We start from the raw sequence: 18,048 nt of genomic DNA, 5'->3' as shown, positions 1-18,048 counted from the left end.
ACTGGTTATATACTACTAGTTATATACTACTATACACTACTGGTTATATACTACTAGTTATATACTACTATATACTACTGGTTATATACTACTAGTTATATACTACTATATACTACTGGTTATATACTACTATACACTACTGGTTATATACTACTAGTTATATACTACTATACACTACTGGTTATATACTACTAGTTATATACTACTATATACTACTGGTTATATACTACTATACACTACTAGTTATATACTACTATACACTACTAGTTATATACTACTATATACTACTAGTTATATACTACTATATACTACTGGTTATATACTACTATACACTACTAGTTATATACTACTATACACTACTAGTTATATACTACTATATACTACTAGTTATATACTACTATATACTACTGGTTATATACTACTAGTTATATACTACTATATACTACTGGTTATATACTACTATATACTACTGGTTATATACTACTATACACTACTAGTTATATACTACTATATACTACTAGTTATATACTACTAGTTATATACTACTATACTACTGGTTATATACTACTAGTTATATACTACTATACACTACTGGTTATATACTACTAGTTATATACTACTATACACTACTGGTTATATACTACTATATACTATATACTTCATGCTTTACATACCTATAGAGGTGAGATACACACTATACTATATACTACTGGTTATACTCTACTGGTTATATACTACTGGTTATATACTACTAGTTATATACTACTATATACTACTGGTTATATACTACTAGTTATATACTACTATACACTACTGGTTATATACTACTAGTTATATACTACTATATACTACTGGTTATATACTACTAGTTATATACTACTATATACTACTAGTTATATACTACTATACACTACTGGTTATATACTACTATATACTATATACTTCATGCTTTACATACCTATAGAGGTGAGATATACACTATACTATATACTACTGGTTATACACTACTAGTTATACACTACTGGTTATATACTACTGGTTATATACTACTGGTCTACTGTACACTACTGGTTAAACACTACTAGTCTACTATACACTACTGGTTATATACAACTGGTGAAACACTACTAGTCTACTATACACTACTGGGTATATACTACTGGTCTACTCTACACTACTGGTTATATACTACTGGTCTACTCTACACTACTGGTTATATACTACTAGTCTACTATATACCACTGGTTATATACTACTAGTTATATACTACTGGTTATATACTACTGGTCTACTGTACACTACCGGTTATATACTACTGGTTATATACTACTAGTCTATTATATACTACTGGTTATATACTACTGGTATACTCTACACTACTGTTTATATACTAGTAGTTATATACTACTTGTCTATTATATACTACTGGTATACTCTATACTACTGGTTATATACTACTGGTTATATACTAGTTGTCTACTCTACACTACTGTTTATATACTACTGGTTATATACTATTGGTTATAAACTACTGGTCTACTCTACACTACTGTTTAAATACTACTGGTTATATACTAGTTGTCTACTCTACACTACTGTTTATATACTACTGGTTATATACTACTTGTCTACTATACACTACTGGTTATATACTACTGGTTATATACTACTGTGCTACTATACACTACTAGTTATATACTACTGGTTATATACTACTGGTCTATATACACTACTGGTCTATATATACTACTGGTTATATACTACTAGTCTATATACACTACTAGTTATATACTACTGGTCTATATATACTACTGGTTATATACTACTGGTCTATATATACACTACTGGTTATATACTACTAGTCTATATACACTTCTAGTTATATACTACTGGTTATATACTACTGGTTATATACTACTGGTCTATATATACTACTGGTTATATACTACTGGTCTATATACTACTGGCTATATACTACTGGTCTATATACACTACTAGTTATATACTACTGGTCTATATATACTACTGGTTATATACTACTGGTCTATATACACTACTGGTTTGTGTCTGAACACAATCACATGCTGTATGTGCTTCATCAGTAAAATAAGATGTGTGTTTGAGGTGACATTTTGTTATCACACACTGTTATTGATACATCCTCTTCCCCCCTCTCTCTCTCCCTCCCTCCCTCTCTCCTTTTCCCTCTCCTTCTCTCTCTCCTTCTCTCTCCCTCCCACCTCCCTCTCTCTCTCCTCTCTCTCTCTCCTCTCTCTCTCCTTCTCTCTCTCTCTCCTTCTCTCTCTCCTTCTCTCTCTCCTCCCTCCCTCTCTCTCTCCTCCCTCCCTCTCTCTCTCTCTCTCTCCTCCCTCCCTCTCTCTCTCTCTCTCTCTCCCCCTACCTCCCTCTCTCTCTCCTCCCTCTCTCTCGCTCTCTCTCTCTCTCTCTTCCCTCCCTCTCTCTCTCCTCTGTCTCTCTTTCTCTCTCTCCCCTACCTCCCTCTCTCTCTCCTCCCTCCCTCTCTCTCTCTCTCTCTCCCCTACCTCCCTCTCTCTCTCCTCCCTCTCTCTCACTCTCTCTCTCTCTCTTCCCTCCCTCTCTCTCTCCTCTGTCTCTCTTTCTCTCTCTCCCCTACCTCCCTCTCTCTCTCCTCCCTATCTCTGTCTCTCTCCTCCCTCCCTATCTCTGTCTCTCTCTCTTTCCCCCTTCTCTCCCCCTCCTTCTCTCTCTCTCCCTCCCACCTCCCTCTCTCCCCTACCTCCCTCCCTCTCTCTCTCCTCCCTCCCTCTCTTTCTCTCTCTCCCCCCCTCTGTCTCTCTCTCTCCCCTACCTCCCTCCCTCTCTTTCTCTCTCTCTCCCCTCTGTCTCTCTCTCTCCCCTACCTCCCTCCCTCTCTTTCTCTCTCTCCCCCCTCTGTCTCTCTCTCTCCCCTTCTCTCTCTCTCCCCTTCTCTCTCTCCCTCTCCCCTTCTCTCTCTCCCTCTCCCCTTCTCTCTCTCCCTCTCCCCCTCTCTCTCCCTCTCCCCCTCGTCTCCTCCAGTATGCGCTCCATGTCTACAACGAGGTGATGTCAGTGGGCCAGAAGTACGGGATCCGTAACGCTGGGTACTACGCCCTGCGTTCTCTCCGAATAGAGAAGTTCTTTGCCTTCTGGGGTCAGGACCTGGATCCTTTCACCACTCCCCTGGAGTGTGGACGGGAGTTCAGGGTCAAGTTTGACACGGTACGACCCACGGACCCCAATATTTAGTTTGGTCTGAACAGGTCCTTAGTCCTGTACTGTGTTACTGATGAGGTCTGGTTGATGTTTGGTCTTATCCCCTCCTCCTCTCTCTATCCCCCATCCTAATCTCTCTGTCCCCTCCTCTCTCTGTACCCCCTCCTCCTCTCTCTGTACCCCCTCCTCCTCTCTCTGTACCCTCCTCCTCTCTCTGTACACCCTCCTCCTCTCTCTGTACCCCCTCCTCCTCTCTCTGTACCCCCTCCTCCTCTCTCTGTACCCCCTCCTCCTCTCTCTGTACCCCCTCCTCCTCTCTCTGTACCCCCTCCCCTAATCTCTCTGTACCCCATCCTAATCTCTCTGTCCCCTCTTCCTCTCTCTGTCCCCTCCTCTTCCTCTCTCTGTCCCCTCCTCCTCCTCTCTCTGTCCCCTCCTCCTCCTCTCTCTGTCCCCTCCTCCTCCTCTCTCTGTCCCCTCCTCCTCCTCTCTCTGTCCCCTCCTCCTCCTCTCTCTGTCCCCTCCTCCTCCTCTCTCTGTCCCCTCCTCCTCCTCTCTCTGTCCCCTCCTCTTCCTCTCTCTGTCCCCTCCTCCAGGACATAGACTTCCTGGGTCGAGCGTCTCTGCTGCATCAGCGTCAGGAGGGGGTGAGCCGTCGCTTCATCATGTTGGTCCTGGAGGATCATGACACAGAGCTGGACCTGTGGCCCTGGTGGGGAGAACCCATCTACAGGTTAGACAAGCCTCTGAACCCCTAAACTGCTCAGCAGACACTACAATAGTAGCTGTCCGCTGCCTAGCCTCTAAACCCCTAAACTGCCCTAGCCTCTAAACCCCTAAACTGCCCTAGCCTCTGAACCCCTAAACTGCCCTAGCCTCTGAACCCCTAAACTGCCCTAGCCTCTGAACCCCTAAACTGCCCTAGCCTCTGAACCCCTAAACTGCCCTAGCCTCTGAACCCCTAAACTGCCTAGCCTCTGAACCCCTAAACTGCCCTAGCCTCTGAACCCCTAAACTGCCCTAGCCTCTGAACCCCTAAACTGCCTTACACACACAGTCTGGATGAAGAGGGTTACAGGATCAATAATATTTTATTTTCACCATCTAATGCTCTCTTTCTCTCTCTCTGTCGCTCTCTTTCTGTCTCTCTGTCTTTCTCTCTCCGTCTCTGTCTCTATCATCTTGTCTCTCTCTCTCTCTCTCTTTCTGTCTCTCTTTCTCTGTCTCTTTCTCTCTCTGTCTGTTTCTCTATGTCTCTCTCTCTGTCTCATCTGTCTGTCTCGTCTCTCTGTCTCTTCAGGAATGGGGAGCTGTGTGGTACCACCACCTCCTCTGCCTACTCCTACACCCTGGAAAGACACGTGTGTCTGGGCTTTGTCTCGCCGCCCTCCCTGGACGGCTCCCTGCCGCGGTGACCCCAGACTTCATCAACAGGGGAGATTATGAGGTGGATATAGCGGGACAGAGATACCCAGCCAAGGCGAAACTGTACCCCTTCAGCTCTCTGTTCGCCCAGCAGAGACGACTCAAAGATGAGATGGAGCTCAGTAACTTTCAGGGCAAATGAGGAGGAGGAAGGAATGTAGGATCTAAGAAGAGGGGTCTGAGTGAAGGGTGAACTCTCCAGACATGACCCTTTTAACCTTTCTCTCGCTCTACCCTTCTGGTGCCGATCTGTTCTCAGCCTCTCGCTCCACCCTTCTGGTGCCGATCTGTTCTCAGCCTCTCGCTCCACCCTTCTGGTGCCGATCTGTTCTCTGCCTCTCGCTCCACCCTTCTGGTGCCGATCTGTTCTCAGCCTCTCGCTCCACCCTCCTGGTGCCGATCTGTTCTCAGCCTCTCGCTCCACCCTCCTGGTGCCGATCTGTTCTCAGCCTCTCGCTCCACCCTTCTGGTGCCGATCTGTTCTCAGCCTCTCGCTCCACCCTCCTGGTGCCGATCTGTTCTCGGCCTCTCGCTCCACCCTCCTGGTGCCGATCTGTTCTCGGCCTCTCGCTCCACCCTTCTGGTGCCGATCTGTTCTCAGCCTCTCGCTCCACCCTTCTGGTGCCGATCTGTTCTCGGCCTCTCGCTCCACCCTTCTGGTGCCGATCTGTTCTCGGCCTCTCGCTCCACCCTTCTGGTGCCGATCTGTTCTCGGCCTCTCGCTCCACCCTTCTGGTGCCGATCTGTTCTCAGCCTCTCGCTCCCACGCTGAAGGGGAGTACCGTTTAACGCACAATCAATCCCCTGCCCCCCCATCCCTCTCTCCCCTTCTCTATCATAGTGCAATATCTACAAGATACCAAAAACTCCAGAGTTGTCTGTCTGTCAGGACTGGCCCCCCAAGGTCCAGAGTTTTCTGTCTGTCAGGACTGGCCCCCCCAAGGTCCAGAGCTTTCTGTCTGTCAGGACTGGCCCCCAAGGTCTAGAGTTTTCTGTCTGTCAGGACTGGCCCCCAAGGTCTAGAGTTTTCTGTCTGTCAGGACTGCCTCCCCCAAGGTCCAGAGTTGTCTGTCTGTCAGGACTGCCCCCCCCAAGGTCCAGAGTTGTCTGTCTGTCAGGACTGCCCCCAAGGTCCAGAGTTGTCTGTCTGTCAGGACTGCCCCCCGGTCTAGAGTTGTCTGTCTGTCAGGACTGCCCCCCAGGTCCAGAGTTGTCTGTCTGTCAGGACTGCCCCCCCCCAGGTCCAGAGTTGTCTGTCTGTCAGGACTGCCCCCCAAGGTCCAGAGTTGTCTGTCTGTCAGGACTGCCCCCCCCAGGTCCAGAGTTGTCTGTCTGTCAGGACTGCCCCCCCCAAGATCCAGAGTTGTCTGTCTGTCAGGACTGGCCCCCCGGTCTAGAGTTGTCTGTCTGTCAGGACTGCCCCCCCCCAAGGTCCAGAGTTGTCTGTCTGTCAGGACTGCCCCCCGGTCTAGAGTTGTCTGTCTGTCAGGACTGCACCCCCCAAGGTCCAGAGTTGTCTGTCTGGACTGCCTCTCAGTGCGTCCCCCAAGGTCCAGAGTTGTCTGTCTGTCAGGACTGCCCCCCCCAGGTCCAGAGTTGTCTGTCTGGACTGCCTCTCAGTGCGTCCCTCCCTCTACATATCACGTGATAACCATATATTAACTGTATATCTGAACCTTTTAGAGTCCTGCGGTCTGAGTGAGTACGGTGGGGAGGACAGTAGTGGTTATCTGAGGGGGGTGGCGTGACGGAGAAGGGAACATCCATGTTAAATTCCCTCTTATTGGTGGAAACCCGCTGCCCTGTCCAATGGGAGGCCTCGTGGTTGGTGGGTGGTTTCCTATCGATCTCCCTCTGGATGGGTGTCTGTGTAAAGAAAGGAGAAATGTTCAAAATAAATGGATGTATTTTTGTATATGAGTGAAGTTGTAAATATGTTGAAGTAGCACAGATTTGATGAGTTGTACCATGTTTATCAGACTGAAACACTTTGTACAGAATAAAACTATCCAGCTATGATATGGTCCCACATCTGTTTGGTCGCGCCCTTTTCCCCCTGCGCCCTTTTCCCCCTGCGCCCTTTTCCCCCTGCGCCCTTTTCCCCCTGCGCCCTTTTCCCCCTGCGCCCTTTTCCCCCTGCGCACCTTCCCCGCGCACCTTCCCCCTGCGCCCCTTCCCCCTGCGCCCTTCCCCCTGCGTTATCCTTCTGGGTCATATTTAAATGGTTCTGTCAGAGAGGATGTCAGACAGACTGTAAAACCCATCTATCTATATCCCGTCTAATTGGTTGTGTTGATTCTGAAATGGTGTTTCTTTACGGTCAGTGTGTCAATGCTTTGTTGTCCAATATTTCATGTTCTAGTACATTTCATTGGGATGGGCTCCCTGAGGTCAGACGTCTGTTTGATCACAATACTGGAGACTCACCTGCTCTGAGGAGGGGAGAGATACAGGTAACTGACACAATACAGGAGACTCACCTGCTCTGAGGAGGGGAGAGAGATACAGGTAACTGACACAATACAGGAGACTCACCTGCTCTGAGGAGGGGAGAGATACAGGTAACTGACACAATACTGGAGACTCACCTGCTCTGAGGAGGGGAGAGAGATACAGGTAACTGACACAATACTGGAGACTCACCTGCTCTGAGGAGGGGAGAGATACAGGTAACTGACACAATACAGGAGACTCACCTGCTCTGAGGAGGGGAGAGATACAGGTAACTGACACAATACAGGAGACTCACCTGCTCTGAGGAGGGGAGAGAGATACAGGTAACTGACACAATACAGGAGACTCACCTGCTCTGAGGAGGGGAGAGATACAGGTAACTGACACAATACAGGAGACTCACCTGCTCTGAGGAGGGAGAGAGATACAGGTAACTGACACAATACAGGAGACTCACCTGCTCTGAGGAGGGGAGAGATACAGGTAACTGACACAATACAGGAGACTCACCTGCTCTGAGGAGGGGAGAGAGATGCAGGTAACTGACACAATACTGGAGACTCACCTGCTCTGAGGAGGGAGAGATACAGGTAACTGACACAATACAGGAGACTCACCTGCTCTGAGGAGGGGAGAGATACAGGTAACTGACACAATACAGGAGACTCACCTGCTCTGAGGAGGGGAGAGAGATACAGGTAACTGACACAATACTGGAGACTCACCTGCTCTGAGGAGGGAGAGATACAGGTAACTGACACAATACTGGAGACTCACCTGCTCTGAGGAGGGGAGAGAGATACAGGTAACTGACACACAATACTGGAGAGAGACTCACCTGCTCTGAGGAGGGGAGAGATACAGGTAACTGACACAATACAGGAGACTCACCTGCTCTGAGGAGGGGAGAGAGATACAGGTAACTGACACAATACAGGAGACTCACCTGCTCTGAGGAGGGGAGAGATACAGGTAACTGACACAATACAGGAGACTCACCTGCTCTGAGGAGGGGAGAGAGATACAGGTAACTGACACAATACAGGAGACTCACCTGCTCTGAGGAGGGGAGAGAGATACAGGTAACTGACACAATACTGGAGACTCACCTGCTCTGAGGAGGGAGAGAGAGATACAGGTAACTGACACAATACAGGAGACTCACCTGCTCTGAGGAGGGAGAGATACAGGTAACTGACACACAATACAGGAGACTCACCTGCTCTGAGGAGGGAGAGATACAGGTAACTGACACAATACAGGAGACTCACCTGCTCTGAGGAGGGAGAGATACAGGTAACTGACACAATACAGGAGACTCACCTGCTCTGAGGAGGGGAGAGATACAGGTAACTGACACAATACTGGAGACTCACCTGCTCTGAGGAGGGGAGAGAGATACAGGTAACTGACACACAATACAGGAGACTCACCTGCTCTGAGGAGGGGAGAGAGATACAGGTAACTGACACACAATACAGGAGACTCACCTGCTCTGAGGAGGGGAGAGATACCGATAACTGACACAATACAGGAGACTCACCTGCTCTGAGGAGGGGAGAGATACAGGTAACTGACACAATACAGGAGACTCACCTGCTCTGAGGAGGGAGAGATACAGGTAACTGACACAATACAGGAGACTCACCTGCTCTGAGGAGGGAGAGAGATACAGGTAACTGACACAATACTGGAGACTCACCTGCTCTGAGGAGGGAGAGATACAGGTAACTGACACAATACTGGAGACTCACCTGCTCTGAGGAGGGGAGAGAGATACAGGTAACTGGTAACTGAGAGATACCGGTAACTGTTTAGAGGGCATTCGGTCACCACCAGCCAGAACACCTTCAATGCACCTTGGTATAGATTCTACAAGTGTCTGGAACTCTATAGGAGGGATTAGACATCCATTCTTCCATGAGAAATGACATCATTTGGTGTTTTGTTGATGGAAAACACTATCAGACGCCGCTTCAGAATTTACCATAAAAGTTCATATGGCTTGAGATCTGGTGACTGAGACACAAACCCCTTTAAACCCCCTCTGGGTTGAGATCTGGTGGCTGAGACACAAACCCCTTTAAACCCCCTCTGGCTTGAGATCTGGTGACTGAGACACCAACCCCTTTAAACCCCCTCTGGGTTGAGATCTGGTGACTAAGACACCAACCCCTTTAAACCCCCTCTGGGTTGAGATCTGGTGACTGAGACACAAACCCCCTTTAAACCCCCTCTGGGTTGAGATCTGGTGACTGAGACACCAACCCCCTTTAAACCCCCTCTGGGTTGAGATCTGGTGGCTGAGACACCAACCCCTTTAAACCCCCTCTGGGTTGAGATCTGGTGACTGAGACACCAACCCCTTTAAACCCCCTCTGGGTTGAGATCTGGTGACTGAGACACCAACCCCTTTAAACCCCCTCTGGGTTGAGATCTGGTGACTGAGACACCAACCCCCTTTAAACCCCCTCTGGGTTGAGATCTGGTGACTGAGACACCAACCCCTTTAAACCCCCTCTGGGTTGAGATCTGGTGACTGAGACACAAACCCCCTTTAAACCCCCTCTGGGTTGAGATCTGGTGACTGAGACACAAACCCCCTTTAAACCCCCTCTGGGTTGAGACCTGGTGGCTGAGACACAAACCCCCTTTAAACCCCCTCTGGGTTGAGACCTGGTGGCTGAGACACAAACAGGTGGGGCTGTTGCTGGGCAACACAGACTTTCAACTCCCTCCAAAGATTTTCTATGGGTTTGAGATCTGGAGACTGGCTAGACCACTCCAGGACCTTGAAATGCTTCTTACGAAGCCACTCCTTCATTGCCTGGGCGGTGTGTTTGGGATCATTGTCATGATGAAAGACCCAGCCATGTTTCATCTTCAATGCCCTTGCTGATTGAAGGAGGTTTTCACTCAAAATCTCACAATACATGGCCCCATTCATTCTTTCCTTTACACGGTCCCTTTGCAGAAAAACAGCCCCAAAGCATGATGTTTCCACCCCCATGCTTCACAGTAGGTGTGGTGTTCTTTGGATGCAACTCAGCATTCTTTGTCCTCCAAACACGACGAGTTGAGTTTTTACCAAAAAGTTATATTTTGGTTTCATCTGACCATATGACATTCTCCCAATCTTCTTCTGGATCATCCAAATGCTCTCTAGCAAATTTCAGACGGGCCTGTACTGGCTGTACTGGGGGACACGTACTGGCATGTACTGGGGGACATGTACTGGCTTAAGCAGGGAGACACGTCTGGCACTGCAGGATCTTGTATGTCTTCCATTTCCTAATAATTGCTCCCACAGTTGATTTCTTCAAACCAAGCTGCTTACCTATTGCAGATTCAGTCTTGCCAGCCTGGTGCAGGTCTACAATGTTGTTTCAGGTGTCCTTTGACAGCTCGTTGGTCTTGGCCATAGTGGAGTTTGGAGTGTGACTGTTTGAGGTTGTGGACAGGTGTCTTTTATACTGATAACAAGTTCAAACAGGTGCCATTAATACAGGTAACGAGTGGAGGACAGAGGAGCCTCTTAAAGAGTAAGTTACAGGTCTGTGAGAGCCAGATATCTTGCCAGTTTGTAGGTGACCAAATACTTATTTTCCACCATAATTTGCAAATAAATTAATTAAAAACGCCACAATGTGATTTTCTAGATTTTTTTCTCATTTTGTCTGTCATAGTTGAAGTGTACCTATGATGAAAATTACAGGCCTTATATTTTTAAGTGGGAGAACTTGCACAATTGGTGGCTGACTAAATACTTGTTTGCCCCACTGTATTACGGTAACATTTTACCTGTCGAGTCCCAACACCTTACCACTGTTACACCTGGTTATCAGCAGAGTCCCAACACCTTACCACTGTTACACCTGGTTATCAGCAGAGTCCCAACACCACTGTTACACCTGGTTATCAGCAGAGTCCCAACACCTTACCACTGTTACACCTGGTTATCAGCAGAGTCCCAACACCTTACCACTGTTACACCTGGCTATCAGCAGAGTACCAACACCTTACCACTGTTACACCTGGTTATCAGCAGAGTCCCAACACCTTACCACTGCTACACCTGGTTATCAGCAGAGTCCCAACACCTTACCACTGTTACACCTGGTTATCAGCAGAGTACCAACACCTTACCACTGTTACACCTGGCTATCAGCAGAGTACCAACACCTTACCACTGCTACACCTGGTTATCAGCAGAGTCCCAACACCTTACCACTGTTACACCTGGCTATCAGCAGAGTCCCAACACCTTACCACTGTTACACCTGGTTATCAGTAGAGTCCCAACACCTTACCACTGCTACACCTGGTTATCAGCAGAGTACCAACACCTTACCACTGTTACACCTGGTTATCAGCAGAGTCCCAACACCTTACCACTGCTACACCTGGTTATCAACAGAGTCCCAACACCTTACCACTGCTACACCTGGTTATCAGCAGAGTCCCAACACCTTACCACTGTTACACCTGGTTATCAGCAGAGTCCCAACACCTTACCACTGTTACACCTGGTTATCAGCAGAGTCCCAACACCTTACCACTGTTACACCTGGTTATCAGTAGAGTCCCAACACCTTACCACTGTTACACCTGGTTATCAGCAGAGTCCCAACACCTTACCACTGCTACACCTGGTTATCAGCAGAGTCCCAACACCACTGTTACACCTGGTTATCAGCAGAGTCCCAACACCACTGTTACACCTGGTTATCAGCAGAGTCCCAACACCTTACCACTGCTACACCTGGTTATCAGCAGAGTCCCAACACCTTACCACTGTTACACCTGGCTATCAGCAGAGTCCCAACACCTTACCACTGTTACACCTGGTTATCAACAGAGTCCCAACACCTTACCACTGATACACCTGACTATCAGCAGAGTCCCAACACCTTACCACTGTTACACCTGGATATCAACAGAGTCCCAACACCTTACCACTGTTACACCTGGTTATCAGCAGAGTCCCAACACCTTACCACTGTTACACCTGGCTATCAGCAGAGTCCCAACACCTTACCACTGTTACACCTGGTTATCAGCAGAGTCCCAACAGCAGAGTCCCAACACCTTACCACTGTTACACCTGGTTATCAGCAGAGTCCCAACACCTTACCACTGTTACACCTGGTTATCAGCAGAGTCCCAACAGCAGAGTCCCAACACCTTACCACTGTTACACCTGGTTATCAGAGTCCCAACACCTTACCACTGCTACACCTGGTTATCAGCAGAGTCCCAACACCTTACCACTGTTACACCTGGTTATCAGAGTCCCAACACCTTACCACTGCTACACCTGGTTATCAGCAGAGTCCCAACACCTTACCACTGTTACACCTGGTTATCAGCAGAGTCCCAACACCTTACCACTGTTACACCTGGTTATCAGCAGAGTCCCAACACCACTGTTACACCTGGTTATCAGCAGAGTCCCAACACCTTACCACTGCTACACCTGGTTATCAGCAGAGTCCCAACACCTTACCACTGTTACACCTGGTTATCAGCAGAGTCCCAACACCACTGTTACACCTGGTTATCAACAGAGTCCCAACACCTTACCACTGTTACACCTGGTTATCAGCAGAGTCCCAACACCACTGTTACACCTGGTTATCAACAGAGTCCCAACACCTTACCACTGCTACACCTGGTTATCAGCAGAGTCCCAACACCTTACCACTGCTACACCTGGTTATCAGCAGAGTCCCAACACCTTACCACTGTTACACCTGGTTATCAGCAGAGTCCCAACACCTTACCACTGTTATACCTGGTTATCAGCAGAGTCCCAACACCTTACCACTGATACACCTGACTATCAGCAGAGTCCCAACACCTTACCACTGCTACACCTGACTATCAGCAGAGTCCCAACACCTTACCACTGTTATACCTGGCTATCAGCAGAGTCCCAACACCTTACCACTGCTACACCTGGTTATCAGCAGAGTCCCAACACCTTACCACTGTTACACCTGGTTATCAACAGAGTCCCAACACCTTGATATGGACAGCAACCATCAACCATTATTACAGGAAGCTCCGTGGTTAGATTGGTGGAAGTCAGAAATACCCGTACCTTTGTTTTCCTGGAGCGAAGGTATTACACCCTAACCCTAAGTTATCAGAAGTCATGCCCACCATCAAGAAACCTGCTCTGAAAACAGTTGTGTTGCATATTGGGTCTAATGATATTATGTGTGTGAACTCTGTAAAGCTAAGAGACTCTTGGAGAATGCACAGAAGTTAGCAGGACGTTTCATTGTCTCTGGCCCCAATTCCATCTCCTCGTCGTTGTGGGGACTGAGTGTTGCCGTCTTTTGGTCTCTTCCCCAGTGGTTAATGCGTCTGACCAAGGACCCGGGTAAGTCCTTCGTCGACAAATCTGACTCGTTCTGGAATAGGCTACTTTCTGGAAGAAGGAATTCACCTGGGTGAAAATGGCTCCCGGCTGATGTCATCAAACACTGGAAAGGTTCTTGGTCAACTAAATTAATGTGAGGACAATATTATCATTATATGGAAGTCTGTTTTTATCATCTTCTCATTGGTCACTGAGAGTTCTATATGTTGTATCTGAAGGTGGTGACATAATGGTGCTACCCAGAGAAATGTTCTTTAGTCTCTATGAGAGTTCTACATGTTGTATCTGAAGGTGGTGACATAATGGTGCTACCCAGAGAAACATCATTGCTATTCCTCCTTATAATCTAATCTTTTTGTTTTATTATTATTATATATTGAAACTCTGTATGATTTTAGAAGAAAATACATTTTTACATTTTAATATTTGTAGTTCATTACCTAAAAAATGTCCAGATCTGGGCCTCTCAGGCAGACCCTGATATTTTGTATTGTATCTGAGACCGATAACTGATAAAATCCTGGACTCTGATGTTGCTATGGATGGTTACAATGTGTTTAGGGCTGGTAGGAAAGGTAATGGTGGTGGTGTTACTATGGATGGTTACAATGTGTTTAGGGCTTGGTAGGAAAGGCAACGGTGGTGGTGTTACTATGGATGGTTACAATGTGTTTAGGGCTGGTAGGAAAGGTAACGGTGGTGGTGTTACTATGGATGGTTACAATGTGTTTAGGGCTGGTAGGAAAGGTAACGGTGGTGGTGTTTCTATGGATGGTTACAATGTGTTTAGGGCTGGTAGGAAAGGCAACGGTGGTGGTGTTACTATGGATGGTTACAATGTGTTTAGGGCTGGTAGGAAAGGTAACGGTGGTGGTGTTACTATGGATGGTTACAATGTGTTTAGGGCTGGTAGGAAAGGTAACGGTGGTGGTGTTACTATGGATGGTTACAATGTGTTTAGGGCTGGTAGGAAAGGTAACGGTGGTGGTGTTGCTATGGATGGTTACAATGTGTTTAGGGCTGGTAGGAAAGGTAACGGTGGTGGTGTTACTATGGATGGTTACAATGTGTTTAGGGCTGGTAGGAAAGGTAACGGTGGTGGTGTTGCTATGGATGGTTACAATGTGTTTAGGGCTGGTAGGAAGGGCAACGGTTGTGGTGTTTCTATGTATGGTTACAATGTGTTTAGGGCTGGTAGGAAGGGCAACGGTTGTGGTGTTTCTATGTATGGTTACAATGTGTTAAGGGCTGGTAGGAAAGGCAAACTCAAAAATAACAGTTAAAGGAATCTACCGTCCACCTTCGGCCAAGAAGTGTGTACTAAACAAACTCCCTCATTTAATTGCCATTGTTATTACCCCAGAGGTGTTGATCGCTGGAGATTTTAATCTTGTATGGATGCTGGAAGCTGACTGTCTACATGACTGTTGTACTAATCTAAATTTGACCCAGCTGATTACAAAGCCCACTCGTCCAAACTTAAAGGACTCTATGAAATCGACTTTGATTGACCTCATATTTACAAATACTCCAGAGTAATATTCTGGGGTATTTGCTTTGGATATTAGTGACCGCTGTCCCATTGTATGTGTCAGGGATATACAGATGCCTCAATCCAAGCCTCATTTTATCAACGAGAGACATTTTAAACATTTCAATGAACTGGCCTTTTATTTGTGACCTTTATTTTGGTGACTTTGTATTGCTTCTGTACCTGACCCACAGTGGGCTCTGAACCACGTCTCATGTTTTACATTGTATTGTAGATAAACATGTTCCCTTAGAATTAAAAGTAGGTCTTGCCCTTGGTTCAGTCCAGAGCTATCTGAAGTCATGCACAATAGAGATGCTGCCTGGGCCAAAGCTAGATTCCCAGACTGGCAGTCTTTCAGGCAGTTGAGAAATCCGTGTAAAAAAAAAAGTTTAAAAAAGCTAAATCCGATCATTATGCTAATACACTATCTGAATGTACAGGGAACTCGGCTACATTTTGGGAAGCTGTTAAATCCCTGAAGATGTATCTCTTCTTCTCTCCCTCAATAAATTAATTAATTTAGATTCCCTGGCCCTATTACTGACAACATGGATATCATTAATGGGTGTAAATCACCATTATCTCTGAATGTATTTCAAAGGCAGCTTGGTGGAAATCTATTGATTGACAGTGAAAATGCTGCTCAGGAGTTTTCCTTTTTCTGAAATTCACTGATCAAGAAGTCCTGGATGCTTTGTTAATGTTAGACATGATAAAATCCCCAGGGGCTGATCATTTGGAGCCTGGTTGTGCTGAAGTGTGCATCACCTCTTATTGCTGTCTCAGTAGCCCACATTTTTAATTTAACGTTGTTACCAGGAAGTTTTCCAAAAGCAAGGAAATCTGCATATGTGCTGCCACTGAGCCCACACTGAGCTGGTTTCTCAATATCAGTACCTGGGAGTCTGGATTGAGCCCACACTGAGCTGGTTTCTCAATATCAGTACCTGGATTGAGCCCACACTGAGCTGGTTTCTCAATATCAGTACCTGGGAGTCTGGATTGAGCCCACACTGAGCTGGTTTCTCAATATCAGTACCTGGATTGAGCCCACACTGAGCTGGTTTCTCAATATCAGTACCTGGGAGTCTGGATTGAGCCCACACTGAGCTGGTTTCTCAATATCAGTACCTGGGAGTCTGGATTGAACCCACATTGAGCTGGTTTCTCAATATTCTCAATTTCTCAAATCCTTCTGTTCACCTGATTTAGAATTCCTCACAATCAAATGTAGACCGCATTATCTACCAAGAGAATTCTCTTCGATTATAATCACAGCCGTATATATCCCCCCCCAAGCAGACACATCGATGGCTCTGAACGAACTTTATTTAACTCTTTGCAAACTGGAACCCATTTATCCAGAGGCTGCATTCATTGTAGCTGGGGATTTTAACAAGGCTAATCTGAAAACAAGACTCCCTAAATTTTATCAGCATATCGATTGCGCAACCAGGGGTGGAAAGACCTTGGATCATTGTTACTCTAACTTCCGCGACGCATATAAGGCCCCGCCCCCCTTTCGGAAAAGCTGACCACGACTCCATTTTGTTGATCCCTGCCTACAGACAGAAACTAAAACAAGAGGCTCCCACCCTGAGGTCTGTCCAACGCTGGTCCGACCAAGCTGACTCCACACTCCAAGACTGCTTCCATCACGTGGACTGGGATATGTTTCGTATTGCGTCAGATAACAATATTGACGAATACGCTGATTCGGTGTGCGAGTTCATTAGAACGTGCGTTGAATATGTCGTTCCCATAGCAACGATTAAAACATTCCCTAACCAGAAACCGTGGATTGATGGCAGCATTCGCGTGAAACTGAAAGCGCGAACCACTGCTTTTAATCAGGGCAAGGTGTCTGGTAACATGACCGAATACAAACAGTGCAGCTATTCCCTCCGCAAGGCTATCAAACAAGCTAAGCGTCAGTACAGAGACAAAGTAGAATCTCAATTCAACGGCTCAGACACAAGAGGCATGTGGCAGGGTCTACAGTCAATCACGGACTACAGGAAGAAATCCAGCCCAGTCACGGACCAGGATGTCTTGCTCCCAGGCAGACTAAATAACTTTTTTGCTATAACTTTTAACTTTTTTCCCCCGCTTTGAGGACAATACAGTGCCACTGACACGACCTGCAACGAAAACATGCGGTCTCTCCTTCACTGCAGCCGAGGTGAGTAAGACATTTAAACGTGTTAACCCTCGCAAGGCTGCAGGCCCAGACGGCATCCCCAGCCGCGCCCTCAGAGCATGCGCAGACCAGCTGGCCGGTGTGTTTATGGACATATTCAATCAATCCCTATACCAGTCTGCTGTTCCCACATGCTTCAAGAGGGCCACCATTGTTCCTGTTCCCAAGAAAGCTAAGGAAACTGAGCTAAACGACTACCGCCCCGTAGCACTCACTTCCGTTATCATGAAGTGCTTTGAGAGACTAGTCAAGGACCATATCACCTCCACCCTACCTGACACCCTAGACCCACTCCAACTTGCTTACCGCCCAAATAGGTCCACAGACGATGCAATCTCAACCACACTGCCCTAACCCATCTGGACAAGAGGAATACCTAGGTGAGAATGCTGTTCATCAACTACAGCTCGGCATTCAACACCATAGTACCCTCCAAGCTCGTCATCAAGCTCGAGACCCTGGGTCTCGACCCCGCCCTGTGCAACTGGGTACTGGACTTCCTGACGGGCCGCCCCCAGGTGGTGAGGGTAGGTAACAACATCTCCTCCCCGCTGATCCTCAACACTGGGGCCCCACAAGGGTGCGTTCTGAGCCCTCGCCTGTACTCCCTGTTCACCCACGACTGCGTGGCCACGCACGCCTCCAACTCAATCATCAAGTTTGCGGACGACACAACAGTGGTAGGCTTGATTACCAACAACGACGAGACGGCCTACAGGGAGGAGGTGAGGGCCCTCGGAGTGTGGTGTCAGGAAAATAACCTCACACTCAACGTCAACAAAACTAAGGAGATGATTGTGGACTTCAGGAAACAGCAGAGGGAACACCCCC

The 18,048-nt window shown here is 47.3% G+C and overlaps 1 protein-coding gene across 1 annotated transcript in view; it reads left to right on the top strand.

The window, feature by feature from the left end:
- LOC121845656 (pyruvate dehydrogenase phosphatase regulatory subunit, mitochondrial-like) overlaps positions 1-5,762 on the top strand; it is a 34,803-nt gene extending 29,041 nt beyond the window's left edge. The window contains 4 exon segments of the mRNA XM_042317328.1: positions 3,040-3,222; positions 3,813-3,949; positions 4,517-4,617; positions 4,620-5,762. Coding sequence (XP_042173262.1) covers positions 3,040-3,222; positions 3,813-3,949; positions 4,517-4,617; positions 4,620-4,783 — 585 coding nt within the window. The 3' untranslated portion in view covers positions 4,784-5,762.
- Positions 5,763-18,048: the final 12,286 nt, after the last annotated feature.

Source organism: Oncorhynchus tshawytscha, unplaced genomic scaffold (genome assembly GCF_018296145.1).
Source record: "Oncorhynchus tshawytscha isolate Ot180627B unplaced genomic scaffold, Otsh_v2.0 Un_contig_3602_pilon_pilon, whole genome shotgun sequence".
In the NCBI taxonomy this organism is placed as follows: Eukaryota; Metazoa; Chordata; class Actinopteri; order Salmoniformes; family Salmonidae; genus Oncorhynchus; species Oncorhynchus tshawytscha.
Note: the sequence above shows the minus strand (reverse complement) of the source record. Positions and strands in the feature narration are given on the sequence as shown.